Here is a 27,753-nt window from a genome sequence, read left to right as displayed (position 1 = left end):
GAATTTCCTGCCCCCGAAATAAACCTCTTTAAATCTCATTACTGCCTTTAGTCCTGTCTCCGTGGAGACGTCCCGCCGAAGTTTTATTTGGTTTATGTTGTGGATTGTTCCGACGTGTGGCTTTAAGTTCATGTTCTTGTAAAGCAAAGCGCCTCCTACTGGTCACAAGTTTGACAGAGTCCAGTGTCTGTGGGACACTGCCCTCTGCTGGTGGTTTGAGATGATCAAAATATCCTTCAAATAATTAATTAATAAAGGTTGTTTTTTTTTAAAATTGATTTATTTCGTCCCTTTCAGCTGACTGCCAGGTTTACGGCAATAACCACTGCAACAACACTCATTACAACAAACTGACATGATCTGAGTGAAACATGTGGTGGTTACTCAGTAAGAAGTTAGCTGTTTGTTCAGACACTCCGAGGCAGAGCTGCATGAGCACGGTTCAAACATAAAAACAAAACAATAAGATCAACACCTGAGATAAAACACATTTAAAAAAATGATTAAAAACATTAAAAAGCAGTGATTGACAGGAGCCACGGCCAATCAGACGTCAGGGCCCTCTGGGGGGTTCTCTCGGGGGTCAGGGGTCAGTAGGGCTCGTGGCGGATGAACCTGGAGAACATGGTGAAGGCGGCGGCTGGTTTGTCTGTGGGAACCATGTGACCGGAGCCCTGCCACACAGAGATTAGCGCTCAGGGTTAAAGCTGGACGACCCTAAAGTCGCCTTTCCAAGAAAACATTTATCCAATCCACTTTATTTGTATAGCACATTTAACCAACACAAATGTTTCCAAAGTGCTTATCTTCTAAAAAGGTATTAAACATCAAAGGCCTTTACAGAGTGACGAGTGTGGGGGGGCAAAGTAGTAGCATCAGTATTACTAACAGTAGCATTATGGCTCGTTTCCACCAGCCCTACCCTTCTCTACTCTACTTGGTTTGGTCCTACTTTACTTGGCCTGGTTGTGTTTCCACTATTCTGTAGAATCTGATACTGTATCCATGGTTACCAGGGTGTATCCATGGATATGGCTTTGCTTTTGACTATATCCATTGGAAACAGTACCTGCTTGGCCTGGTTAGTACCAGGGCCAAGCAGGTACTAAAAAAAGTACCAGTTAACTGTAAAGTGGGCTGGTGGAAACATTTCAAATGCAGGCAAAGTAGAGCAGGGTAGAGTAGAGTAGGGTAGGTGGAACCGAGCCATTAGTTGTACTTGTACCTTGATGGTGAGGAAGGCGATGTTGCTGAACTCTTTGACGAAGCCTCCAACCTGTTTCCCATCAGCCCCTTCATAAAGCCACACCCTCCTCTGAACCTGCACCTGTCAGCCAATCAGAACACAGGATATCAGTACCTGCTTATTGTTGTAGTATTTGTAATAGTATTTGTAACAGTATTGTTAGTATTTGTTGTCAGTACCTGTTGTTTGAGCGACTCGACGAACCACTCGTCTCCCATAAAGTTACAGGCCATGTCCACGTCTCCGTTATACACCAGCACACGGTACTTCTGTAAATAGGAGTATTTATACTTAAGTACTACTGCCATGAGCATATGTACTTCATACTGCAGTACTAATGTCCCACAGTACCCTAACCCCAGAAGTAACTAAAGTACTGACCAGTGCCGACAGCAGAGCGAGGTACTGCGCCTTCACTTCCATGAACTCCCTCAGGTACTTCAGGTTCACCTCCGCACTGAAACCATAGACATATTATTAATAGACCGTCACTCCTCCCCGTTTACTACAATGACCACGTTCGAGGGGGAAATCATGGCGGATTTACAGACTCCTCCCCCGTCAGCGAGCGTCACATCTGATGTAGAGTTTAATTAACGATCTTTGGCCCAGGGCCGGCTCTCTCACCTGCACAGAGCCCAGGGCAGGGCCTCCTGTCGGATGTGTATGGCCTTTTTGACGTAGGCATCGTTGAGGAAGAGCGTGGAGGGGGTGGAGTTGGTGCAGGGCGGGTCCAGACGCAGCTTCAGCCCCAGCTCCTGATTCAGACTCAGCAGCTTCTGGCGAGGAGACACATGAAAACAATCAGTCAGGAGTGTTCACTAACCTCCACCAGGGGGCGCAGCATCATGAAACTACAACCACAGGCCAATAACAAACCTGAGAGGGTGAAAAAATCAAATAGATCTTGGTATAGAGGCTTGTAAAGCGCGACACAAGTGTAAGGCAGAAAAAAGCATGTACGGCCTTTTTGAAGTCAATACAAGATAAAAAGGGTCTGACCGTAGCTGAAAGATGTGTTTGTTTTGTTCTCTGGGTGATATTAAAGCTGAGGAAGTGAAAGTAAAAGCAGTTGGCGTCCATGAGCTCAGTCACTTTCTCTTTAGTGAGGCACAGCTCACACAGAGACAACAGCAGTGCCTTGTGGACATCTGCTTTTGGGACTCTTCTTTAACAGTGGACATGTTAAAGAGATTTTACAGCCAGGACTGAGTCTGACGGTTCTGCCTGATCGTCCTTGGGCTCAGTTAAACTTTAATCTGACGGCGGCTCATCCTTCACGGCAGCGGCGGTAAGTGAGGCTTTGCTCTGAGTCAGTGAACCATAAACAAAAGGAGAGCGCGGTGTTGTTTATCACAGAGAAAAAAGAGGGAAACGTTGTCTGCTCCTGAGCCTTAGGAAATAAGAGACTGTCGCTCAAACCGTGATAGAAGCAGCCAATAGAAGGCCTGGGTCGTATGATCATCATGGTTACAGCGCTGTAGAGGGATATTATTTGACTTATTTGACCTTTACTTAACCAGGTAAAAACTCATTCACATTCACGATCTCTTTTACAAGAGGAACGTGAGCCGGAAATACATCCGTAAACAGTTCACCTATTCAGTTATGACAAATACAAAACACATCTTATATTTCGTTAGCCTCATAGCTTTGCCTAATTGCCTAAATCATATTTCAATGTTTTTGGATAAAAAAACACAATATTTAGCAAACACATTGGCATTCTTTATAGATATTGTAACAATACAGAATGACTTAGGCAATTATACTATGAGGCTAACGATTTACAAAACTCAACATGGTTTATTTCCCTCTTATTTACACGTTTGAACCCCCCCTTTTTTTCACTTGTTCCCAATTTTTTTCAAAATGTTTCCCCTATACCTTTCTGTGGGCGGTACCTCTCTGAGGAGGCGTATCTGAGAGCGGTACCTTTCTGAGGGGGCGTGTCTGTGGGCGGTACCTCTCTGAGGGGGCGTGTCTGTGGACGGTGCCTTTCTGAGGGGGCGTGTCTGTGGGCGGTACCTTTCTGAGGGGGCGTGTCTGTGGGCGGTACCTTTCTGAGGAGGCGTGTCTGTGGGCGGTACCTTTCTGAGGAGGCGTGTCTGTGGGCGGTACCTTTCTGAGGGGGCGTGTCTGTGGGCGGTACCTCTCTGAGGAGGCGTATCTGAGAGCGGTACCTTTCTGAGGAGGCGTGTCTGTGGGCGGTACCTTTCTGAGGAGGCGTATCTGAGAGAGATACCTTTCTGAGGAGGCGTGTCTGTGGGCGGTACCTTTCTGAGGAGGCGTGTCTGTGGGCGGTACCTTTCTGAGGGGGCGTGTCTGTGGGCGGTACCTCTCTGAGGAGGCGTATCTGAGAGCGGTACCTTTCTGACGCCGGGCTCAGACCTAGAGCGGCGGAAGAGAGGGGAGTGGCGAGCTTCCATTCATTCCCTCTGCTGCCTGGCGACCGGAAAGAAGCCTCCGGAAATCCACAGGAGAGCGGCGAGATACGGGCGGCCGGAGCGGAGACTAGCGTTAAAAAAATGTCAGCGCTATGCAAATACAGAGCCATTTCCGGCGGCGGCCACGACCACAGAACTAGAGCTGACAGACACCTGTGCGTAATTGGCTCATGCGCAAAAGCTGCGTCTCAAACCCACCTCCACGCGGTCCTGCACAAGGGGGGGCTGGCGAAGGAAGTAGAGCAAACTGAGCGACGGAAAGCGTTTTTTTTTCCGCTTGGTCTGAGCCCGGCGTGAGGGTGCGTGTCTGTGGGCGGTACCTTTCTGAGGAGGCGTGTCTGTGGGCGGTACCTCTCTGAGGACGCGTATCTGAGAGCGGTACCTTTCTGAGGGAGGGGTATCTGAGAGCGATACCTTTCTGAGGGGGCGTGTCTGTGGGCGGTACCTTTCTGAGGAGGCGTGTCTTCGGGAGATGGATGAAGTTATTTCCCAGATCTCTGAGGACGAGCTGCTCCTTCTCCAAACTGAGGAGAAACAGGAGTCAGCATCAGAGAAAAACTACTCTAGTCAAGTAGACGAACTAAAGTAACAGTTTTGGAGTATTAGTACTAGCGTAGTACTGGAGTACTGCGCTGACCTGAGCGTGTCCTTGACTCCCCCGGCGCACGGCGAGTACAGGTTGTACATGTTGAGTCCTGAGCTGTAGACGATGGTCTGGACGTCCCCGAGCTGCAGGTCAGAGACACAGGATTATACCAACCAGGGGGAGACAGGCAGTATTCATTTTGACCCATATTTTAATTTTGGTTCAATTTTAGTTGAGATTTAGTCAAATAATTCTATTAAATTTTGGTCAAGTTTTAGAAAGAGTAGATTTAAGATGAATTTAGTCGACTTTGCATTGATAATATTCATTATAATCATATTTAATCGTGTTCCTCTGCTTCATGTTTGTTCTCCACATGAACAAAGCTCAGAGCTGTTCCTTTGGCAGTGAATTTAAATGAGGCTCTTTCAAACTGTCACGGACGTTTGGATGATTTTAGTGTCATCTTTTTATTTAGTCATATCTGGACATTTTAGTCATAGTTTTACTGTAGTCTCATAAACAACTTTTAATTTAACTTTAGTCCAATTTAAAGGGACTATACGGAGTTTAAAAATGTATTTTCATCCTCCTACATGTTTCAACAATGTCCTAATGTTGTAGAATGAGCCCAGACCTGTTCACCTCAACTGCCTCTAAAATCCTGCACTGTCACTTAAAAAGGTGTTAATTCGTGTCTGAAGTGCCGTCATGCACGAGCTTAATATGGAAGCTGCAGTTACACGTATGACCTGAGGTGGCAGTAGTGAGTATAAAATAGCAAACTCCAGCCCCTTTAAGTCACAAAAATATGAATTTGACTAAAATTATGACGAAATATTTTAGTCGACGAAATTCACACTGGAGTCAAGGGGGGAGTCAGGGGGAGGGTCGGGGTAGTCAGAGGGAGGGTCGGGGTAGTCAGAGGGAGGGTCGGGGTAGTCAGAGGGAGGGTCGGGGTAGTCAGAGGGAGTGCCGGGGGAGTCAGGGGTCGGGGGAGTCAGAGGGAGGGTCGGGGTAGTCAGAGGGAGGGTCGGGGTAGTCAGAGGGAGGGTCGGGGGAGTCAGAGGGAGGGCCGGGGGAGTCAGGGGTCGGGGTAGTCAGAGGGAGGGTCGGGGTAGTCAGAGGGAGTGCCGGGGGAGTCAGAGGGAGGGTCGGGGTAGTCAGAGGGAGGGTCGGGGTAGTCAGAGGGAGGGTCGGGGTAGTCAGAGGGAGGGCCGGGGGAGTCAGCGGGAGGGTCGGGGTAGTCAGAGGGAGTGCCGGGGGAGTCAGAGGGAGGGTCGGGGTAGTCAGAGGGAGGGTCGGGGTAGTCAGAGGGAGGGTCGGGGTAGTCAGAGGGAGGGTCGGGGTAGTCAGAGGGAGGGTCGGGGGAGTCAGAGGGAGGGCCGGGGGAGTCAGGGGTCGGGGTAGTCAGAGGGAGGGTCGGGGTAGTCAGAGGGAGGGCCGGGGGAGTCAGGGGTCGGGGGAGTCAGAGGGAGGGTCGGGGTAGTCAGAGGGAGGGTCGGGGGAGTCAGAGGGAGGGCCGGGGGAGTCAGGGGTCGGGGTAGTCAGCGGGAGGGTCGGGGTAGTCAGAGGGAGGGTCGGGGTAGTCAGCGGGAGGGTCGGGGTAGTCAGAGGGAGGGCCGGGGGAGTCAGGGGTCGGGGTAGTCAGAGGGAGGGTCGGGGTAGTCAGAGGGAGGGTCGGGGGAGTCAGAGGGAGGGCCGGGGGAGTCAGGGGTCGGGGTAGTCAGCGGGAGGGTCGGGGTAGTCAGGGGGAGGGTCGGGGGAGTCAGAGGGAGGGTCGGGGTAGTCAGAGGGAGGGCCGGGGGAGTCAGAGGGAGGGTCGGGGTAGTCAGAGGGAGTGCCGGGGGAGTCAGAGGGAGGGTCGGGGTAGTCAGAGGGAGTGCCGGGGGAGTCAGAGGGAGGGTCGGGGTAGTCAGAGGGAGTGCCGGGGGAGTCAGAGGGAGGGTCGGGGTAGTCAGAGGGAGGGTCGGGGTAGTCAGGGGTCGGGGTAGTCAGAGGGAGTGCCGGGGGAGTCAGAGGGAGGGTCGGGGGAGTCAGAGGGAGGGTCGGGGGAGTCAGAGGAGTCAGAGGGAGGGTCGGGGTAGTCAGAGGGAGGGTCGGGGTAGTCAGAGGGAGGGTCGGGGTAGTCAGGGGTCGGGGTAGTCAGGGGGAGGGTCGGGGTAGTCAGAGGGAGGGTCGGGGGAGTCAGAGGGAGTGCCGGGGGAGTCAGAGGGAGGGTCGGGGTAGTCAGAGGGAGGGTCGGGGTAGTCAGAGGGAGGGTCGGGGTAGTCAGGGGTCGGGGTAGTCAGAGGGAGGGTCGGGGTAGTCAGGGGGAGGGTCGGGGTAGTCAGGGGGAGGGGTAGTCAGAGGGAGGGTCGGGGTAGTCAGGGGGAGGGTCGGGGTAGTCAGGGGGAGGGTCGGGGTAGTCAGGGGGAGGGTCGGGGGAGTCAGGGGGAGGGTCGGGGGAGTCAGGGGGAGGGGGAGTGTTTAGTACCAGCTCGCTGCAGTTGGGGTTGCTGTTGTCGTAGAAGTTGCACCGGCCTTGGTCGCAGCAGTAGGCCTGAAGCCCCGTCCACAGCTCCGTCCCCAGCAGCCCGTGGTAATACGCGAAGAAAACCAGCGAGTTATCATTCATCTCGTAACTCGACATGCCGTTCCCCACCGCCATGCCCTGAAACACAGGACACGCCCTGAAATACAGCCACGCCCTGAAACATAGGCCACGCCCTGAAATACAGCCACGCCCTGACAAAGCACAGGTCATTTAATGTTAAAAATAAGCAGTTTTATAATGGCCGATATTTTCAGTTACAAATCTAATCAATTTTAAATGTGTGGTTTTATTTTGTGACATTAGTCCCAAAGGTTTGTTCAGACTGATTTAGGATCTGGTTTAGTTTTGGAACATACTAGTTATATGATTAAATCTGTAAAAATCCTTGTGAGAAAAAAGCGTCCACAAAGTATGGAGTCTGTAGGAGCTACTTGAGTGGAGAAATGTTCCTGGTTGGAAAACTTTCCAAAAGTTTTGGAAAAAAAGTTCCAAACTGACCTGGGAGCGCCAACATGAGTTCCTTTCTGGTATATCTCTGGCTCCAAGAATGAACATATGAAAGGGAAGAGAGTTTGGGCTGTTTTCACTCTGACAGAGTTAAACTAACATTCCTGTGACCAGGAAGCTACTGCGCCACCATAGCCCCGTTACCTGCAGGTGGAGCAGTAGCCTCCTGTGACCTGAAGGTGGAGCAGTAGCCTCCTGTTACCTGCAGGTGGAGCTGTAGCCTCCTGTGACCAGCAGGTGGAGCAGTAGCCTCCTGTGACCAGCAGGTGGAGCAGTAGCCTCCTGTGACCAGCAGGTGGAGCAGTAGCCTCCTGTGACCTGCAGGTGGAGCAGTAGCCTCCTGTTACCAGCAGGTGGAGCAGTAGCCTCCTGTGACCAGCAGGTGGAGCAGTAGCCTCCTGTTACCAGCAGGTGGAGCAGTAGCCTCCTGTGACCAGCAGGTGGAGCAGTAGCCTCCTGTTACCAGCAGGTGGAGCAGTAGCCTCCTGTGACCAGCAGGTGGAGCAGTAGCCTCCTGTGACCTGCAGGTGGAGCAGTAGCCTCCTGTTACCAGCAGGTTGAGCAGTAGCCTCCTGTGACCTGCAGGTGGAGCAGTAGCCTCCTGTGACCAGCAGGTTGAGCAGTAGCCTCCTGTGACCAGCAGGTTGAGCAGTAGCCTCCTGTGACCAGCGGGTGGAGCAGTAGCCTCCTGTTACCTGCAGGTGGAGCAGTAGCCTCCTGTGACCAGCAGGTGGAGCAGTAGCCTCCTGTTACCTGCAGGTGGAGCAGTAGCCTCCTGTGACCAGCAGGTGGAGCAGTAGCCTCCTGTGACCTGCAGGTGGAGCAGTAGCCTCCTGTGACCAGCAGGTGGAGCAGTAGCCTCCTGTGACCTGCAGGTGGAGCAGTAGCCTCCTGTGACCAGCAGGTGGAGCAGTAGCCTCCTGTGACCTGCAGGTGGAGCAGTAGCCTCCTGTGACCAGCAGGTGGAGCAGTAGCCTCCTGTGACCTGCAGGTGGAGCAGTAGCCTCCTGTGACCTGCAGGTGGAGCAGTAGCCTCCTGTGACCAGCGGGTGGAGCAGTAGCCTCCTGTGACCTGCAGGTGGAGCAGTAGCCTCCTGTTACCTGCAGGTGGAGCAGTAGCCTCCTGTTACCTGCAGGTGGAGCAGTAGCCTCCTGTTACCAGCAGGTGGAGCAGTAGCCTCCTGTGACCAGCAGGTTGAGCAGTAGCCTCCTGTGACCAGCGGGTGGAGCAGTAGCCTCCTGTGACCTGCAGGTGGAGCAGTAGCCTCCTGTTACCTGCAGGTGGAGCAGTAGCCTCCTGTTACCTGCAGGTGGAGCAGTAGCCTCCTGTGACCAGCAGGTTGAGCAGTAGCCTCCTGTTACCTGCAGGTGGAGCAGTAGCCTCCTGTGACCAGCAGGTGGAGCAGTAGCCTCCTGTGACCAGCAGGTGGAGCAGTAGCCTCCTGTGACCAGCGGGTGGAGCAGTAGCCTCCTGTGACCTGCAGGTGGAGCAGTAGCCTCCTGTGACCAGCAGGTGGAGCAGTAGCCTCCTGTGACCAGCGGGTGGAGCAGTAGCCTCCTGTGACCAGCAGGTGGAGCAGTAGCCTCCTGTGACCTGCAGGTGGAGCAGTAGCCTCCTGTGACCAGCAGGTGGAGCAGTAGCCTCCTGTGACCAGCGGGTGGAGCAGTAGCCTCCTGTGACCTGCAGGTGGAGCAGTAGCCTCCTGTGACCAGCAGGTTGAGCAGTAGCCTCCTGTGACCTGCAGGTGGAGCAGTAGCCTCCTGTGACCAGCAGGTTGAGCAGTAGCCTCCTGTGACCTGCAGGTGGAGCAGTAGCCTCCTGTTACCTGCAGGTGGAGCAGTAGCCTCCTGTGACCAGCGGGTGGAGCAGTAGCCTCCTGTTACCTGCAGGTTGATTGCAGAGTCCTCAATCACGCGCTGGGCGAGTGTGGGGATGTAGATGCCGCCGTAACTCTCTCCAGTCAGAAACACGGCGTTCGATGCAAACTCCGGGAACAGCTTCAGGAAAGTCTTCAGAGCCAGGTAGTTATTCAGCGCCACCTACAGGACACAACCATCATTACACAGAGCCAGAGACACCCACAGGAAAATGTTTATAAAGTTTGTAAAGAGTGTAGAGTTTGTAAAGAGTGTAGAGTTTGTAAAGTGTGTAGAGTTTGTAAAGTGTGTAGAGTTTGTAAAATGTGTAGAGTTTGTAAAGAGTGTAGAGTTTGTAAAGAGTGTAGAGTTTGTAAAGAGTGTAGAGTTTGTAAAGAGTGTAGAGTTTGTAAAGAGTGTAGAGTTAGGGTTAGTGTGTTGCCTCTGACCTCGGTGTCGTTGGTCTTGTAGTTTTTATCGTCAGAGTAGGAGAAGCCGACCCCTGCTGGAGACTCCAGGTACAGCACGTTTGCAATCTGACAAAAACAAGGAAGACATAAATTAAAAAGAGTGTCAGCATCTCTACAACACTGGCTCCTGGACCGGCTCCTGGACTGACCTTGTTCCAGCTGTAGGGGTTATAATCCAGAGATACTCCGTCATCCTGAATCTGAATCAGAGAAAAAAAGCCACATGACAACCCGTTAGCATGGTAGCATGAGCATGTTTGCATGTCCCTGTTAGCATTAGCCTCTTAGCGCTAGCATGTGAAGGTTCACCTGTTAGCATTAGCCCAGTATCATTACAATTTGCCTGTTAGCGTTAGCCTGTTAGTGTCAAGAAACACTCAGCGTGTGCAAAATAGACAGGAAATGTGCAATGAATTAAACAGTAAATAGAGGTATTTTATATACAATGAATAGAAAAGCTTTAAGGGGTAAAAAGTATAAACAATAAAAATAAAATTAGAGCAAATGTCAGCAGTGCAAAGCCTGTTAGCATTAGCCTGTTAGCGTTACCAGGAAGGGGCCGTGCTCCGTCAGGAATCCGTCCAAAGAGCTGCAGCCTGGGCCTCCGTTCAGCCAAAGTACCAGAGGGTCTGAGGACGGCTTCCCCTGGGACTCTACGAACCTGAGGCACATGGCACAGGGGTTATGCAGAGACTTAAAACAGTACTAAGTAACTCTTGCCCCTAGAGGCCATGAGCGCAAATGCAGGTGTTGTAGCAAGATACGATTTTTTAACTTATTAATTGTTTTGGAGAGTAAATACTACCCTGACAGGAAGGGAGAGAGGGATATTGTACAGCCAATTATACAATGGAAATATTTTTTTCCACTCAAACTTGGCTGTAAATACTGTTTAAAGTGACGTTAGCCCGCAGTTACCTTTCACCGCTAGCATGTTAGCTGCTTCTTCGTGATTCCATTAGGGACTATAGGGAGTTTAAAAATATTAAAATTATGTATTTTCCTCCCCCTACATGTTCCAGCCATGTCCTAATGTGTAGAATGAGCCCAGACCTGTTCACCACAACTGCCTCTAAAATCCTGCACTGTCACTCAGAAAGGTGTAGATTTGGGTCTGAAGTGCCGTCATGCACAAGCTTAATATAGAAGCTGCAGTTACACATAAGACCTGAGGTGGCAGTAGTGAGTATAAAACGACTAACTTGCATCTGGCCCCTTTTAGATCAGATCTAACATGAAGTCCCATCAAGTGCCTACATGTGTCTGCTAAAGCCTCAGTAGATGTTCCTATGATGTACAAGTGCTGATTATGAAAAGAAATAATGGCCTAAATGTGATTGTTGAACTGGTTTAGGTGAAAGTATAGATTTGAGTATTAAGAATAACTTTAGACTATAGTTTAATGTTTTATGACGTTGTGTCTGTAGTATTTGGCACAGATGACATGGGCTTTTCAGTTGCAGCAGTCCGATTTGTGCAGTAGTTTGGCACAAAGATGGCAGCCTGGCTAACGGCAGACTGCTGTGTGCGCTCAAATCATTTAGACCGTGTTCTAAATAGTTTAGCGGGTACGTCATACGTCATCTGATACGATGATACGATTGGCTATGGCTACGTGCAGACGCATATGATAGACATTTAGCCCAATAAACGGCTATGGACGATCGTAAACCACACCTCTCCTCCAGGTTTCCTCCTAGTACTACAGTTTCCCCGACCTCCAAATACATGCTGGTCAGGTGGACCCACAGCGGTGCAGGACTAACACTAACACAATTTCATCGTACGGTTGTACAATGACAAATAAAGCACTCACTTACTTTTACTTATTTACTTTAGTAGTAGTAGTCATAACAGTAGTAGTAGTATTTGCAGTAGTTGTAGTAGTATTTGTAGTAATATCAATAGTAACAGCCGTACCAGTAATGCAGGTGTTTCCCCGTGGCCAGGTCCAAATACCCGGAGTAGTGCTTGACGTAGTAACAGTAGTGGTATTTACAGTAGTTGTAGTATAAGTAGTAGTATTTACAGTAGTTGTGGTATAAGTAATAGTAGTCGTACCAGTAATGCAGGTGTTTCCCCGTGGCCAGGTCCAAATACCCGGAGTAGTGCTTGACGTAGTAACAGTAGTGGTATTTACAGTAGTTGTAGTATAAGTAGTAGTATTTACAGTAGTTGTGGTATAAGTAATAGTAGTCGTACCAGTAATGCAGGTGTTTCCCCGTGGCCAGGTCCAAATACCCGGAGTAGTGCTTGAAGCTCGGCTGTTTGCCGAGGCCGGGCAGGTACGTGACCTCATCACCCGCCGGCGCTGCCTCCACACGCCCGGCGGACAGGAAGTGGATCAGCAGAACCAGGAAGTGCGTCTGAACCTGCCGCATCTGCGACACAGGAAGAAAAAAAACTGTCACTGTCATCAAACTTTGAGCAAATATCTTGAGCACCACTTTAAATGTAGCTAAAAGTGACAGAAAAAGGACTTTGATCAGACTCCTTCACATAGAGCCAGTGTTGGCCCTTCTGGGGCCCTGAGCAAAAATCCATACCGGGCCCTACAGTAGCATCCCATGGCTATTTGACAAAGAACGAATCCTGCTTTGAAAAACAGTTCAACTCGGGAACATAAGGACCTCAATTCAGGCTCTGTCCCACTGTTTGAGAACCACTAACCAATAAGCCACTGTCAGATTAATGTTGTCCCCCAGTCTAATTCTCTCACCTCTGGACCCTGACCCACAGTTTGGGAACTGCAGATTTAAAACTGAAACCTGCACCTGATGGTTATTTCTGCCTTACCATTGAGATTTAGCCTGTGAGTAACCCAATTCGTTTTACGCTGTGCACATTCAGAGAACCAGAGTTACTGTAAGTAACTGTACTCACGTAGAGCTTTACTCTCCTGTACTCGCCAAACCACTGTCCGGATTCTCTGCTGGAGACGATAGAGGAAGTGTAAATGAAACCCGAACCAAGACCAGACCAAAACTAGACCAAGACCCGAACAAAGATCAAGACTAAGAACAAAACCAAGACCAGACCTGAACAAAGATCAGACCAGGACCAAGACCCGAGCCAAATACCAATCAATGATCAATATCTCAAACGAAGTGCTAAAAAATGACACTAGTCTGGAGTGAATCGGACACTATGGGGGGGCTGATCAATTATCAATCAATACCTTAAAAACGAAGTGCGCACAAACGCTAATTGTATGTGCTCAAACGAATGACACCATTTTGAAGCATATCGGACACTATGGGGGGCGAACTTTACACAAGTGAAACACCGTAGTTTGACTGAGATGTGCAGAAGTTGGCGTAGAGGAAAAACAGCTCTACACGTGACTGAGACTGATCATGTGAGAAACCCGGAAACTTGTCAAATGTTTCATAAATAATAAACATTAATGTTTAAATGTGTAAAAAGAGTTCATTTTTACTTTGTACCGACATTTCAAACGTTTCTAAACAATAACACAAAAGAGTAAAGACGGTTTGGGAGAATTCTGGCATTAAAAATTTAACAAAGACAGGATTAAAGTTGAACTAAACGTCAGTGAGAAATAAAGCTCTAAATAAATAACAGAAACAAGTGAGTTTAGTTCATTTCCATCACAGACTTTGGCTAAAACATGAATGAAAACAAGAATAAAAGTCCTGTTTTGGGTCGCGAGGCTGAGGCCGTTTAAGTCTGTCTTTATCCCGCGGAGGTTTGGTTTGTTCAGGGTTTAAAGTCATGTTTATAATGATAAAAGTCAAGCTTTTAGAGACCCACCTTTGCGCCGCAGTGAAGCCGTCCACATCCGGGAAAAACAGGAGTGTCACGTGACTGACGGAGAGCAGTCACATGACCCCTCCCTCACCTGCGCGAGGAGATGAAACCGAGCCAGTTTTTCCTATTAACAGCATTACACTTTCACAAGCCGTAAAAAATTTAAATATATGTGTCATGAATTTACAGATTCATGGAAGTACTTTTAACTGTTTTATTAACAGGTTTTTCCAGGAGCAGAACAGCGGCGGTTTGGCATACAACGATACATTTTTACGACTGACGTAAAGCAGGTCGTCTGTAGTAAACAGAGATAATCAATATCGTATCCAGCAGCGCCTCCTAGTGGAGCTTACTGTAATAATTATTTAAATCACATCACATCTCCCCTCTTAAGTCAATTCAATTAGCTGTATCACTTTTCTATTACTTCTGTGTCTTAGCCATATGTGCTACTATAGTTAGGATATTAAAGTCTTGAACAAAACACATGTTTTACTTTTAGCATTTAACTGTCACTTAACTTCCATAATAAAGTTAGAACCAGAAGTCAGTACTATAACACAATGCACTACCAGTAAAGAACATCTTAAACATAGTCCTTAAACCTGGCGGGTGGTTTAATAGCTCTCCCGGCTAAGGTTCTCATCGGAGAGGCACCTAAACTCGGGGAAGTAGTTGGAACACAGGAGACAGGTGAACTAGTTGCAGTGGGAGGAGTGTCTGTGTCACCTTGGGTGGCAAAGTCACTGTCATTACTAGTCTCTTGTCCAGCACTTTGAGATACTGGCTCCGGCACTTCCTGCAAATGCCTCCTGTTCCTGCGGGCAATAGTTCCTTGGTCAGTTTGAATTAGATAGGACCTGGGCCCTTGAGATTTCGCGATGACTTTTGCTGGGGTTTTCCAGCCCTTCTCCCCATCCAGTTTGACATTAACACTCTGGCCAGGCTGCAGTGTAGGCAGAGGTCGGGTTGAGTGACGCCTGTTGTAGAAGAAGCGGTAGGCAGCTTTGGATTGCTGGTCCTTTAGTCTTACCGCCTGATGATCAACTGCAGTCGGGCTCAGCTGATGTGGCAACACAGGAACTGTGGTTCTGATTTCTCGTCCGATCATGAGTTGAGCTGGGCTCTGACCTGTTGCGGTGACGGGTGTGGCTCTGTAACTCAACAAGGCGAGTTGTGGATCCGGTTGTCGAAGGATTCTCTTTGCAATGGCAACACTCCTCTCAGCTGCTCCATTCGCTTGAGGGTAGTGAGGGCTTGACGTCGTGTGGTCAAAGTTGTACTCCTCACTGAACCGGCGAAACTCAGCTGAAGTGAACTGAGGGCCATTATCTGTAACTAGCTCAAATGGGATCCCCCATCTGGCGAACATACACTTCAGACGAGTGATGACTTGGTTGCTACTTGTGGAAGGTAAGTGAGAAATCTCAATGTAGCGAGAGTAATAGTCTGTTGCTACCAAATACTGTTTACCTTCAAGCTCAAATAAATCAGCAGCTATCTTTTGCCATGCTCCTACTGGCAGTGGTGTAGTGATCAGCGGCTCTTTTCTTTGCGTTGGTTTATTCTTGATGCAAAACTCACAAGCATTTACAAGCACAGCAATGTCTTTCCCGATACCTGGCCACCACACAGAAATGTTAGCCCTTTTTCGGCACTTTGTAAGTCCCTGATGACCCGCATGTATTTGTGACAGCACAGTCTTTTGCATTGAAACGGGAACAACAATGCGGTCATCATGCAGCAAGAGTCCTTTGACTTCAGATAGGTGAGCTCTAGCGGCGTGATACTTGAGCAGGTTGTGTGGCAGGCGGGACGAATCTGAGGGCCAACCATTACTTGTGTAACGAATCACTGTTTGAAGAATGTTGTCATTGCTTGTGGCCTCTCTCATTGCATTAAGTCTGTCTTTGGTGATTGGTCTGGTTTCAATCACTGTCTGAACATAAGCTTTGACATCATGTTCTGTATCTGACACAGTACAGTCCTGCAGAGGGTTGCGAGACAGAGTGTCCGCGACAACGAGCTGTTTTCCTGGTACATGTACAGCTTCTGCGTTGAACTTCATTAGACGCATCAATAACCTCTGACACCTAACAGGTGCTTTATCCAGGTCGTAGCTGTTGATGAGTGGAACCAGAGGCTTGTGGTCGGTCTCAAGCACAAACTTGTCCATACCTTGCAAGTACCTCCCGAAGCGCTCGCATGCCCACACACTGGCAAGGCATTCCTTTTCTATCTGGGAGTACCTACGCTCAGTCTCTGTCAGTGTCCTTGAACAAAAGGCGACTGGTCGGAGTCCATCACTGTGTTCTTGGTAGAGTGCACCCCCTAGGCCATAACTACTTGCATCTGCGCTTACCACTGTTGGCTTTGTTGCGTCGTAATATGCTAGTACGGGTGCTGAGGTTAGCATGCCTTTTACCTTTTTGAAGGCTGCCTCTTGTGCTTCTCCCCATGTCCACACTGTGTCACTCCTCAATAGGCTGTTGATGGGGTGCATGACAGTGGAGAGATCAGGAAGGAATTTTCCCAAGTAGTTTATCATTCCGATCCTTTGACGCAGCTCTGTTATGTTCGTTGGGCTGGGAAGTTCCGCAATGGCTCTGATCTTCTCATTGTCCGGTTTAATGCCATTCTTCCCAATGATGTGTCCAAAATAATGAATCTCAGATTTCCTGAACTGACATTTGTCCTTGTTTAGTTTCAGTCCTGAAGCTTTGATTGTTTTCATCACAGCCTGAAGGTTCTGGTCATGGTCTTTCTTGTCCTTGCCATAGATCAGAATGTCATCCATGACAACTTCTATGCCGGTGTGGTCTCTCAGAAGTGAGCTCATTTTCTGCTGAAATATTTCCGGTGCGGAAGTAATGCCGAAGGGAAGGCGACGGAAACAGAAGCGGCCCACTGGAGTGATAAAGGTTGTAAGTTTCCTGCTGCTCTCATCAAGCGGGATCTGCCAAAACCCACTTGAAGCGTCCACTGTTGAGAACACTGTTGCGCCTGATAGTTTTGGTGCAATATCCTCTAGTGTGGGCAGGATGAACCTTTCTCTTTTCACAGCTTTGTTCAGTTTGGTTAGATCAACACAAATCCGTGGTCTTTTGTTCTTTTTAATCACTGGCACCATAGGAGCACACCAGTCTGTGGCTTCCTTAACTTCTTCTATGATGCCAAGAGACTGCATTCTCTTCAGTTCCTCCTCCACTTGAGGTAGGATTGGAAACGGGATGCGCCGTGGGGTTACAATGCTGTATGGCTGGGCGTCCGGTCTGAGCTCTATTTTGACTGGCTCACAATTTAACAATCCAATGTCCCCATATACATCATCGTATGACTCGAGTCCATTTACTCTGCGCACTAGTCCCATTCTGATTGCAGTTTTCCGTCCCAGTAAGTTTGTTGTGAAGGGCCCTGACATGACATAAATCCAAAAGGGGAAAGTCTCTCCATGTTTTTCACAGTGGGTCATAAACTTGCCTTTACACGCGAGCTTTCCACCTGGGCTTGTGAAGGTTGATTTTGTCATCATCAGGAGGGGGCGCTGTTTCAGGGATGAATAGGTTTCCTCAGGAATCACTGTTATGTCCGCGCCGGTGTCAATCCGGAACGTAACAGTTGTGCCATTGATTTGTAGGTCTTCATGCCATTTGTCCTCATCGCATTCACTGCCATCAGCAACAGCCCCAAGAAACCACGCACTGCCCTCGTCACTGTCACCGTCAGTGGTTTTGATTGCATTCACATTTTTAGTTTTGCACTGTGCTTCAAAATGCCCCATCTTATTGCATTTGCGGCAGCGTTTACCTGTAGCTGGACATGCACCGTAATCATGCTGTCTTCCACATCTTGTGCACATTTTCCTTGCTTGTTGCGTCACGTTTTTGTATTGTTCATCTTTGTTTTTAGCATATCTTTTGTCGTACTGCCTAGGCTGTTTATACCTGCGTGCATTAACGGCACCCACCTCAACACTTGTCGCTCTGGTGCTGGCATTTTGTGTTTTAATAAGCTCCGACTGTCGTGCAATACTGATTGCCTTCTCCAATGTCAAGTCCGGTTCAAGTTGTAACTTTTGCGACACTTCTCCATCTGCGATGCCAATTACAATGCGATCCCTTATCTGTTCGTCTTTAGTTGCTCCAAAATCGCAGTGCTCTGCAAGCTTATACAGCTCTCTGACGAATGCCTCCACGCTCTCCCCATGGAGCTGTGAGCGTCTATGGAAACAGGCACGTTCATGTATCGTATTCCGCTTTGGCACAAAATGTTCATCAAACTTCTTTAATACTTCATCATAATAATGCTGCACATCATCCGGAAACGTAAAGGTGCTAAAGATAGGTTCCGAGTCTTTCCCCATTGCGTATAACAGCGTATTCACTTGAATGTCCTCGTCTTCTAGGTTTAGCTTGGTAGCTACCCGAAAGCGGGAAAAACGCTGTCTCCAGGTCGGCCACGCCGAGGGCTGGGTGAAGTCAAACGATTCAGGAGACTGAAACTTAGCCATCTCGTTGCTTCAATGTTGTCCACAGGGCGAAAGAGCGACTTCTGACACCATGTCATGAATTTACAGATTCATGGAAGTACTTTTAACTGTTTTATTAACAGGTTTTTCCAGGAGCAGAACAGCGGCGGTTTGGCATACAACGATACATTTTTACGACTGACGTAAAGCAGGTCGTCTGTAGTAAACAGAGATAATCAATATCGTATCCAGCAGCGCCTCCTAGTGGAGCTTACTGTAATAATTATTTAAATCACATCACAATATGATTTACAAAAATGGTCAATATCAGTCACTGGGTCCATGATCTCTCTGTACAAGACCAAAAATTTCATCAAAAACAAAATATTTTTTCCTCTATATAATAGTATGGGCCTTTAGAACGCTGTGATGTCACCTGCAACCCAGCAATATCCAATGAATCCATATAAAACTTGAGCGATAGAAGTGCATTCTAACAAGCCCAAAATAAAATGCACCACATAAATCAGATCTTTGTCACTAACAGAGAATGGGGGGAAAGTGAAGGTCCTTTATAGTTACTATTTTGCCAAAAGTAGCTCCGCTGCATTTTTAAACCGTTTTATGTGACGTTTGTGCTGCATATTACTAACCACTAATACAGAATATTTTACAAAACACTGGATCCTGAAGTTTGCGTTTAACATTTTCCCAATAATTCTGTAAAAAGTGCTTCATTCTGAAACGATCTGTTTAAGTTTTGTTTATTCTTTATAGTAAAAATATCCTTCTGTTGTCTGAATCTCCATGCTTTATGACACAGCGTCTGTAGTTTTAAAACGATTAGCTCAGAAACTTAAGTTTGAACTTGTATGTATGTATTGTGAGAATTGTGAATTAATGATTTTTAGCTAATGTTATATTTTATGCTATTGAATGTTTTTTTTATGAGTTTAATCTATGTGCTTTAAGTTTCAGTTGAAACCAATCTTTTCACACGCACATTGCCGGAACAATACCCCATTTCTTGCTCTTGCATTCCGTTGCTCAAACCTGTGGAGACATTCGGTGCCCTCACCGGAGCTGTGAAAAAATACCAAATAAGGCAACAGGAAGACACTTCTAGTGGAAAACTACTGAGAGAAAGGCTTGATGACCTCGGCCCGAGCTCCACTCATCTCTTTGTGAACGTCACATTTTTTCTGATATATATTTGTAAGAGCCCAGTTAGACGGTGCCGTTTCCTGGGACTGCCCCGATCGAGCACCGTGTGTATATTGTTAGGGACTTTAGCATTCAGATAACCTGTGTTTAGAAATTGTAATAGGGAATAAATCTTCTTTGACTAAAGCTACTGAATTCTGGTGGTTTTTCCCCAGACCTTGGGATCAACCAACACGCTTGGTGAGACCTTTTTGAAACTTCAGTTTTTATTGATTTTATGGATTGCCCACAGTATGTATGTATGCATGCAAGTATGTAAACTTGTAATGCCATCTTAGTGAGTACACTCAATACATTACCCAGACCCGAACCCTAAAACCACATCTTGACCCTCAAACAGTCCAAATAAGTGAGGACCACCCAAAACATCCTCACTGTTGGTTAAAAACTCAAACTGGTCCTCACAATGTCGTATTTACAAGAACACATACTTTTTTTTTAGTTTAGTCTCTGAGGAAATTGTTCGTTATAAACGTCAGGTTTCAAACGACTTGAATGAATCCAAACTGAAGCGACTTGTCTCGAGGACTTTATTAAAAACAAAAGTACAAAACAAAACTATACAACGACAACGGTCTGTCACTCTTGGCGGGTCTGAGGGGCCCAGGAGGGGGGTTCAGGGGCGGTGCTGAAGGGGGGCTCAGGGCCTCGGCGGGGGCCTCATCCCGGGCGGAGGGGGCCCTGGAACAGAGACAGTCAGAACAGGATCATTCAGCGGGAATAAGCTTTGGTCTCGGAAAAACTGCAAAAACTCGACAAAATCCTAAAATCATCAGGTTTGAACGTTGCTTTAAAACATTTGAAACAAAAACAGAGTCTTCCACAGTTTCCAAGTTCAGTCTGAGGCTTATAATAAACTATATTTTTAATAGTACAGAAGCAAAATCATGGACTGGGGTGGAGGACTTCTTAGCTCTTACCCAAACTGGAGTCTTAAATCGACAACTTTACCAAAACCCAGTCCATGATTTAACTTCTCTACAATGAAAACTCTCTGGATGAAAGTCACAAACACAAACAAATGATTTCAGGACCTCAGATCCACAATCGCTCAGAGGAAATGTGCTTCATTTAGATCAGGACGAACCACCGTTTACTTTATAGATCTTTTAAAAGTAACATGTCAATCTGGCAGGAGATGATTTAATCCCGATTTGTAGAGCACAAAGTCCTGAGCAGGTCAAATAAAAGTAAGTCTCTAGCCCATTCCTGTGCAGTTATGGATTTTTACAGAAAGTCAATGCTCATTCCAGCCACACGTGTCCACCAGAGGGCGCTGACATAAGAGATCAGGATGTAAACAACACATTACAGCCACGTGGTAAATGGTCTGCCCCAGTCTACTCTGAGCTCATTATTATTATTATTCATTTATTAGAATAATGTTTTTTCATATTATATTTGGTCCGTGACCCGCCGAGGAAGCTGGATTTCAACCCATGAGTCAAATGAGTTCGACACCCCTGGATTAAAGCATCGTTTCCCAAACTACTTCAGATGGAAAAACTGACCATTTTGAAAGGAAAAGCTACATTTTAACTATTTGAACACATTGTTTTTACACTTTCACTAAATAACACTTAACCTCCACCTGAACCGAGCACATGTTCTCCAGTTTGGCTTTACCCAAATCTAAAAAGCTTCTTGAAAAAAAAACTCAAAATAGCAACAGAAGACGGGTGTGAAAACGAAACAAAAGTGTGACAAAGGGCAACAAAAACTTGCCGGAAAAAAAACAAAAACACAACTAAAAAGTGACAGAAACGTGAAGAAAACATGACAAAAAAAGCGTCAAAAGGAAAATGGGAGAAAAGAAAATCAAAAATGAGAAAAAGAAAAAAGCCTGACCATGAGAAATGTGACATGGTGACAATACAATTAAAAAAAAAACGCGATCAGTTTTGCAGGTCTTAGCTTTCAAATGAGGCGCGACTCTGGCCTACAGGCTGTAATCTTCAGTCCAGAAGCTTTTAGATTTGGGTAAAACTGGAGAAAATGTGCTCGGTTCAGGTGGGGGTACGAGGCTAAGTGATAATTGGTGAGAATTCTTGAAGTAGAGGATCCACAAAACACCACTGAAGGGTCAAAGGGCTCCACAAGTAAAATAAGGAACCACTGGCTTAAAGAACTGGATCTTCCCATCAATTTATGTTCAATACAAATGAACGATTCGGATTGAGGAATATTAAAGAAATGTGGCCTGGTGTCGACCCGCCTGTTGGGAACCTCTGCTTTAGAAAAGTCACTCTCAAACCAAACTCCTAAAGCGCAGAAACAACCCTTTAATGACCCAGAGTTTATTCTTCAGGCTCGAAATGAAACGTTCAGACTGACCTCTCATCCCGGGGGGTGGCGGCCTCATACCCGGAGGGGGCATGCCCATGGGTGCCCCACGGCCCGGGGGCATACCCATCGGAGGACCCATCGGGGGCCGCATGCCAGGGGGAGGGCCCATCATACCTGTCAATCAGAGGAGAGAGAGTCAGAATGTTTCAAAATAAATAAGGAAAATGAAAAAATCATCATGACACACACACACAGGTCCTTCTGGACAGAGCCAGCTGTGGTTCAGAAAAGAAACCAATGATCTGAAAAAGGCTCCGTCCAAACGTTCTTGAATAAATGCATCTTGTACATCATTTTTAATTTAAGATTTTCCTCAACATTTGCACCTCGGACTTTGATGTGAAAATGAGTTTATTCTTCAGGCCCTAAATGACATGTACAGACTGACCCCTCAATGGCCCTCATAAATAAAAATCACAACTTCAATCTAGTCCCTTTCAGGGGCGTAGTCTTACCTGGGGGCGCTCCTCGTCCCATGGGGGGTGGGGCCCCTCTCCCAGGAGGGTACTGTGTGGGGGCCCCTGCGATACTGGCTCCTGCTGCAGCCGCTGCCACAGTCCCTCGTCCCTGAGGCGTCATCACCTGCTGTGAGGGCCCGCCCACTCCTCTCACCGGCCCGGCCAATCCAGCGGGGGCCGCCGCCATAGGCGCTCCAGCCGGGACTCCTCTGCCCGCGGCCCTGCCCACTCCAGGGCCCCCGGCCACACCTGCCAAGGGCACACGGGCAATTCCCGTCTGTGACAGAGAGAACAGGATTTAGACATTTATACTCATTGGATCAGCTTCATCCCAGGACCTCATGTAGTAAAATAACATCCTCCTCACGACCGCCTTTTCTGTGGCCCATTCATGACCGAAGACACATTTACAAACATCTGCTGCATATGAATCAAAGCGCTGCTTACGGAGTTCAACTTTCACTGGAGTGAAGTTTGTTTTAGTCTTTTACCTTGAACCGACTGTGCGTGTCGTGCATTATAACCGTCGACTAATGTGAGATTTTAGCCGGTCACTGTCTGAACGCTCGTCAGAGCGAGCCATTCTCTCGCTGCAGTGAGGATCTCCATCAGGCTCAACGAAACATAAGCACACGCTGCATCGCCAGAATCACAACACAACAGGACTAACCTGGCACTTTACTGTGGAAGTAAACACCGATATGCGGCTTTTACACTGTTTAACCTGAAGCTAGCTAGCTCAACTGTTTATGGAAACAGCTGCGGTGGAGTCTTTTACACCTGGGCATTTGATGTACGCCTGAAAATCATGAATAGTGCCTTAACCGTTTAATAGAAAGCTCATACTTTATCAACAGTAGCTAACCTAGCCTAACGTTTTGTTTTGGCCAAAAACTTTGAAATATATATACGTTGAATATAACCACAAAATCCATCTGATACGTTCCTGTCAGTCACTAATTACGTGTTTATCTGATTCAGCTGTGTCATGCGTTGCTATGGCGATGCCCACAGCGGAGTGATATCCCAGTGATTTAACTACGTGTGCGGTTATATCAAAATAATGCACGCTTGTTAGCCCCCACTGGCCAATCAGAATCGAGTATTCACCCAGATCATGGTATAAGTTGTAGTTACCTCCGAGCGCAGGCTCTGGGCTCTAAAGCACATCTACATGAGGAACACTGTGTTCCGCCTTTTACCAGCGCTGAGGCCGACATGATGCACTGACATCACAGCAGAGACTTGGATAAATACACGAAGCACAGAGAGAGGAGGGAGAGGTGAAGGCAAACCATTCTCTGATTATTACAAATCACATGTGGTCCAAGTAGAACTAATCTTCTCTGAACAGGGCTTAGCATGGCCTCAACGCGACCGAATGTTTCAGAGACAGTTCCTCTGTCACACAGACAGGGGGCGCTGCACTCACGTCTTTGGGCGGCGGTCCTTCCACTGTCATAGACACCAGGTTCTCTCCGCGCAGCAGCACCAGCCCCAGGACACGCTTCTCCTCACGCTCAGGCTGCTTCGTGTTCTTCGGCCTGAAACCATTCACTTTACTTTAACTTCTTAAACAAACAGGACAGAAAGTACAGACGCTGCAGGAGAAAAAGGACGAGTATAAAGGAAGAGATGAAGCAAACTTCTGCTGAACATCCCTGATATTTAAATGTTTTCATGTAAGAGACAGTCGTGCAGCAGATCAGTGCATTTTTCTCTCTCCAATACCACTAAAAGCATGACCTTTGGCATAAATCTTCTCCATGAGCCGACTTTTGAAAATGACTGGGCATCCACTCAGTTTTCATCACAGGTCTCACAAAAAAGTGCATCAGACTGAGGTGGTCAAAGAATGATTAATTTTTTGTGGACACCCTGCTTTTTTGACAGGGTTTTATTTAGTGACGCATTAGTTCCAAAGATTTTAGTCACTTGGGATTTTGGATCTGGTTTAGTTTTTTTGGAATCAGATCTGTAAAAACCTTCTGAATGTGGTTGAGTGGAGCCTGTAGAGTGAGAGCGACTGAAGTGGAGAATGAAGTTCAGCGCCCTGTTTTCTATCCTTTCTCCTGCTCGTCTTTAGGACAGTGGCGTTCATATTTACTTGATCTTCCTGAACTCGTCGCAGTCGCAGAGGATGAGGTTCATGTGTTTGTCGAAGGCTTTGAACGTCCCGATGAAGATGCGTCCGTCCTGAAGAATACAGCGCATCCTGAAGTCGATGTGCTGCAGCATCTTACTGCTCTTTCCCACCGTCTGGAAAAACAACATTTAAAAAAGGTTATTATGAAGAAACATCACAAACAAACCAAATGATACCAGTTTGGTGTCAGAAAATAAGTTAAGGTTCAACCGGTATCCAAAACATTTAAGTATTGAAAATCAGGAACCGATAAAGTCTTCCGTTTAGATCCAAGTTTTGGTGCTGCTGGTTTATTGATTTATTCCCTACTTTCCCCTCACTTTATTTTGCCCCAAATTTACCCCAATTTCCACTTTTTTTTTTAAAGAAATAGCCAGTTTGCTCACTCCAGCCACTAGGGGGCAGCTTAAATCAAAAAAGGAAAGAATTGCACACCTGTCCAGCAGAGGGCACTGTAATTATAAGAGATCAGGATATAAACAGCATATTATAGCCACGTGGTAAATGGTTAGTCTGCCCCAGGGCGGCTGTGGCTACAATAGTAACTTACTGCCGTCGAGTGTGGAGTGAATGAATAATTACTTCATGCAGCACTTTGAGACACATGCGACACAGGCTGATGAAGTGCAATAAGTGTAAGATGTTGTTGTTTATGAGGCCACAGTCCTTTACAATATGTGAGGCCCCCGACCCGCCGTGGGGGCTGAATTTCGGACCGCGACCCAAACGAGTCCGACGCCAGTGTTGAAGATGAACCCGATACTGTAAATTTGCAGATCTTCCACACACACACTATTGTTGCGGTTTCTGGTTCTAGACGACAAATGTTATATCGGAAAACGCATCGTTCAGTAGTGATGTGCCGATCGTGTCGAGGCTTCGAAGCGTGTGCCGAGTGCTCTAGAGGAGTGTTTATTGAAGCGCGTATCGATGCGTGTGTTGATCACGTGTGTGGTGGCGTTCGAAGCCTCGGGAAGTGGCCGCACCGCGTGACTGATTCAGGAAATGATTCGCGGGTTTGAAGCGCGATTCAAAACAAAAGCGACAGTGACATTTTGTGTATTTGGGTTGGACATAAACAAAGTAACACAAGCATATTTTCCATCACAGCTCTATAAATTCGCAAATTTAGTCCGTCAGTCCCTTCTTAAATCCAGATTAAAGACTCATCTTTTCAAACTTGCTTTTAATAGCACACTGAATTGTGTCCAGGTTGTAAACATTTGGTATTTTTTATTGTTTTTATCGTTTTTATCCAGTGTTAATTTCGTCGACTAAAATATTTAGTCTTAATTTTAGTCAAAGTGATATTTTTGACGACTAAAATTGGACTAAAACTAAATTAAAAGTTTCTCATGAGACTAAAACTATGACTAAAATGTCCAGATATTTTATTTGACAAAAATGAGACTAAATAAAAATGAAAAGGAGAGACTAAAATCATCGAAACTTCTATTGACCGTCTGAAAGAGCCTCATATCATGTAAATTCACCAAATGAACAGGTTTGTGCTTTATTCATGTGGAAGCAGCTCCATGAAGCAGAGGAACAACATTAAATATGATTATAATGAATATTTTAAATGCAAAGTCGACTAAATTGACATGCAATTTCAGTCGACTAAAACTAGACTAAAATTGAAAAGCTTTTTTTGACTAAATCTCGACTAAAATCACATTACATTTTAGTCAAAAGACTAAGACTAAAACTAAAATAAAATATGTTGTCAAAATTAACACTGTTTTTATCTTTCTGTGTAGCACTTTGGTCCACCTGGTGTTGTTGTAAAGTACTATATAAATAAACTTTTACTGATTGATTGATACATTTCTTGTCCACATGATGGCGTAGTGGAGCAAATGAAGCACCTTGATGCTTCGAACCATGTGTGATACAATTGGCTGTGAGGCTTCAATGCTTCATGGGGCTTCATCTTGCCATCACTATAGTTCAGGTATCGGTATCGAAAACCAAGCCTCGTTAAAGTACCGGTTTGAACGAAGTGTATCTGTGCCCAGCTCTGATCAGCAACAGTTTATCACCAAGAGACTGATCCGTTTCGACTCGCAACACTTAAAGGAGAGAGTAAATCAAGGCTAATTCTGGACAAAAGTGGGATAATCCAGAGTAAAACTAAACTTTGCATCTTTGTTTTGCTCGTTTGTATAACATGATGAAGAGTGACTTTGCTGTTTGTATCACTGCAATGATGAGACCAAGGCGAGCTCAAACAAACAAACTCCCCATTCACCTGCAGCGTTTCACCTTAAATCATCCAAACAGCTGCGTATCTCTGAGTTTAGCGCCATATTGGAGAAGTTTAGCATAAACAAAGTACTGGACTTTACAAACTTTCCTCCACTTCTCCGTTAGACGCGTTTTTTTAAGGAGGCTTTAAGTCAGAAAAGCTGCGGACGTTACACTTTAACGAAACTTTGCAGAGACAGAAACGAATGAATGAATGTGCGACAAAAGGCCCAAAACAGCGCCATGAAAAGCTGAAATAACGCGCGGATCTTTCCACATTTCAGAGGTTTATCTCCGGCACAGACGCTTTAATCGCCGCGCACGTGAAATCAGAGAAAAGCGTTTCAACAAAAGCGCGAAACGCGAAACGTAACAGCGACGACCCGGCGGCGGTTTCCCCCGGCGGAGCCATCGCTGTTTCGGGGGCAGGTTTTAGTTCGTTTTCGCGGTGATTCCCCGGTAAATGTCGCGTGGTGCTGCCGCCCCGGGCCCGGTACCGGAGCGCGGGGCCTCACTCACCATGACTGCGGTTCGGATGGTTCTGATCCGGAGCGGATTCACCAAAAACAAACCAAAAAAATTCAGCCAGTTCCGCCGGCCGCTTTAACCTGGAGGACAGGAAGTGACGATGGAGGCGTCCGGGCGGGGACAGCGGAACGGAAAGAGAGGTTCCGCCTGCTCCGGTCAAAACGGGAGAAATGGGGATGATTTAATTGATTAATAATTAAGTATAAATTAACTGAGCCGTTCAATCAAAGTAATACATTCAGTCAGAATATACGGTCATGTGAATGATTTAAGAACAAAAACAAACAAAGTCCAAAAGTAAAAACATTCAAATACAAAATGTCAATTATTTTTCTTATTTACAAAGTGGAACACACTGCGCAGTCAAATTTATTTTTTAAGAAATTTAAATGTCATTGATTTTTTTTACACTATAATAAAATCCAAAGCAAAATCGACAGTGAATGCCTCATGGGTTTGTTATATTTTTTTGAAGTGTAATTATAAAAAAAAAAAGAAATAGTAATAATAAATTAAAATGTGTATTATTTTCTTACAGTACAAAGGATCAGCTCTGAGCTTTGTTATAAAGGACTTTGATTAAATATGTGTATAAGATAAGATAGCCTTTATAATCAATGTTATTCATGTAAAGTTGACTAAAACTAGACCAAAATGGAAGAGAATTATTTGACTAAGTCTCAACTAAAACTAAATTACAATATATATAAAAATGAACACTTGATCCTATGACCACTGTGATGGAAGTAAAGGTGCCGCTCGGTCACTGCAAGGTCAAATACACACAAATATCAACTATGTTTTTTAATTAAAAGTTGCATAATGCACCTTTAACCTCTTAACCCCCAACTACACAAGCACATTTTTCCAGTTATTATCCAGGCTTCCTGAAAGAAGTGTCAAAATAGCAACG

General features: G+C 46.6%; 2 protein-coding genes across 3 annotated transcripts; both read right to left on the bottom strand.

The window, feature by feature from the left end:
- Nucleotides 1-432: 432 nt before the first annotated feature.
- On the bottom strand, nt 433-13,451 carry ctsa (cathepsin A; the record flags this gene model as incomplete). Its single annotated transcript, XM_079556536.1, has 15 exons — nt 433-674; nt 1,226-1,327; nt 1,426-1,515; nt 1,628-1,703; nt 1,874-2,025; nt 4,139-4,217; nt 4,331-4,422; nt 6,756-6,932; nt 9,207-9,362; nt 9,629-9,715; nt 9,799-9,849; nt 10,199-10,310; nt 11,852-12,030; nt 13,096-13,112; nt 13,424-13,451. The coding sequence occupies 15 exons, from the start codon at nt 13,449-13,451 to the stop codon at nt 591-593; spliced, it is 1,482 nt and encodes a 493-aa protein (XP_079412662.1). The 3' UTR covers nt 433-590.
- A 6,190-nt stretch (nt 13,452-19,641) lies between these two features.
- Nucleotides 19,642-26,967, bottom strand: snrpb (small nuclear ribonucleoprotein polypeptides B and B1; the record flags this gene model as incomplete). 2 transcript variants are annotated; one of them, XM_079556691.1, is made up of 6 exons in its annotated part: nt 19,642-19,796; nt 21,450-21,575; nt 21,917-22,196; nt 23,352-23,463; nt 24,027-24,178; nt 26,832-26,967. In XM_079556691.1, 6 exons carry the CDS (start codon nt 26,832-26,834, stop codon nt 19,756-19,758), a joined length of 714 nt encoding a protein of 237 aa, XP_079412817.1. In that variant the 3' UTR covers nt 19,642-19,755. The 2 variants fall into 2 exon arrangements, with proteins under 2 accessions (XP_079412817.1, XP_079412816.1); XM_079556690.1 differs by lacking the exon at nt 26,832-26,967 and having other exon boundaries at nt 24,027-24,193.
- Nucleotides 26,968-27,753: the final 786 nt, after the last annotated feature.

Source organism: Gobius niger (genome assembly GCF_951799975.1).
Source record: "Gobius niger genome assembly, chromosome: 5".
In the NCBI taxonomy this organism is placed as follows: domain Eukaryota; kingdom Metazoa; phylum Chordata; class Actinopteri; order Gobiiformes; family Gobiidae; genus Gobius; species Gobius niger.
Note: the sequence above shows the minus strand (reverse complement) of the source record. Positions and strands in the feature narration are given on the sequence as shown.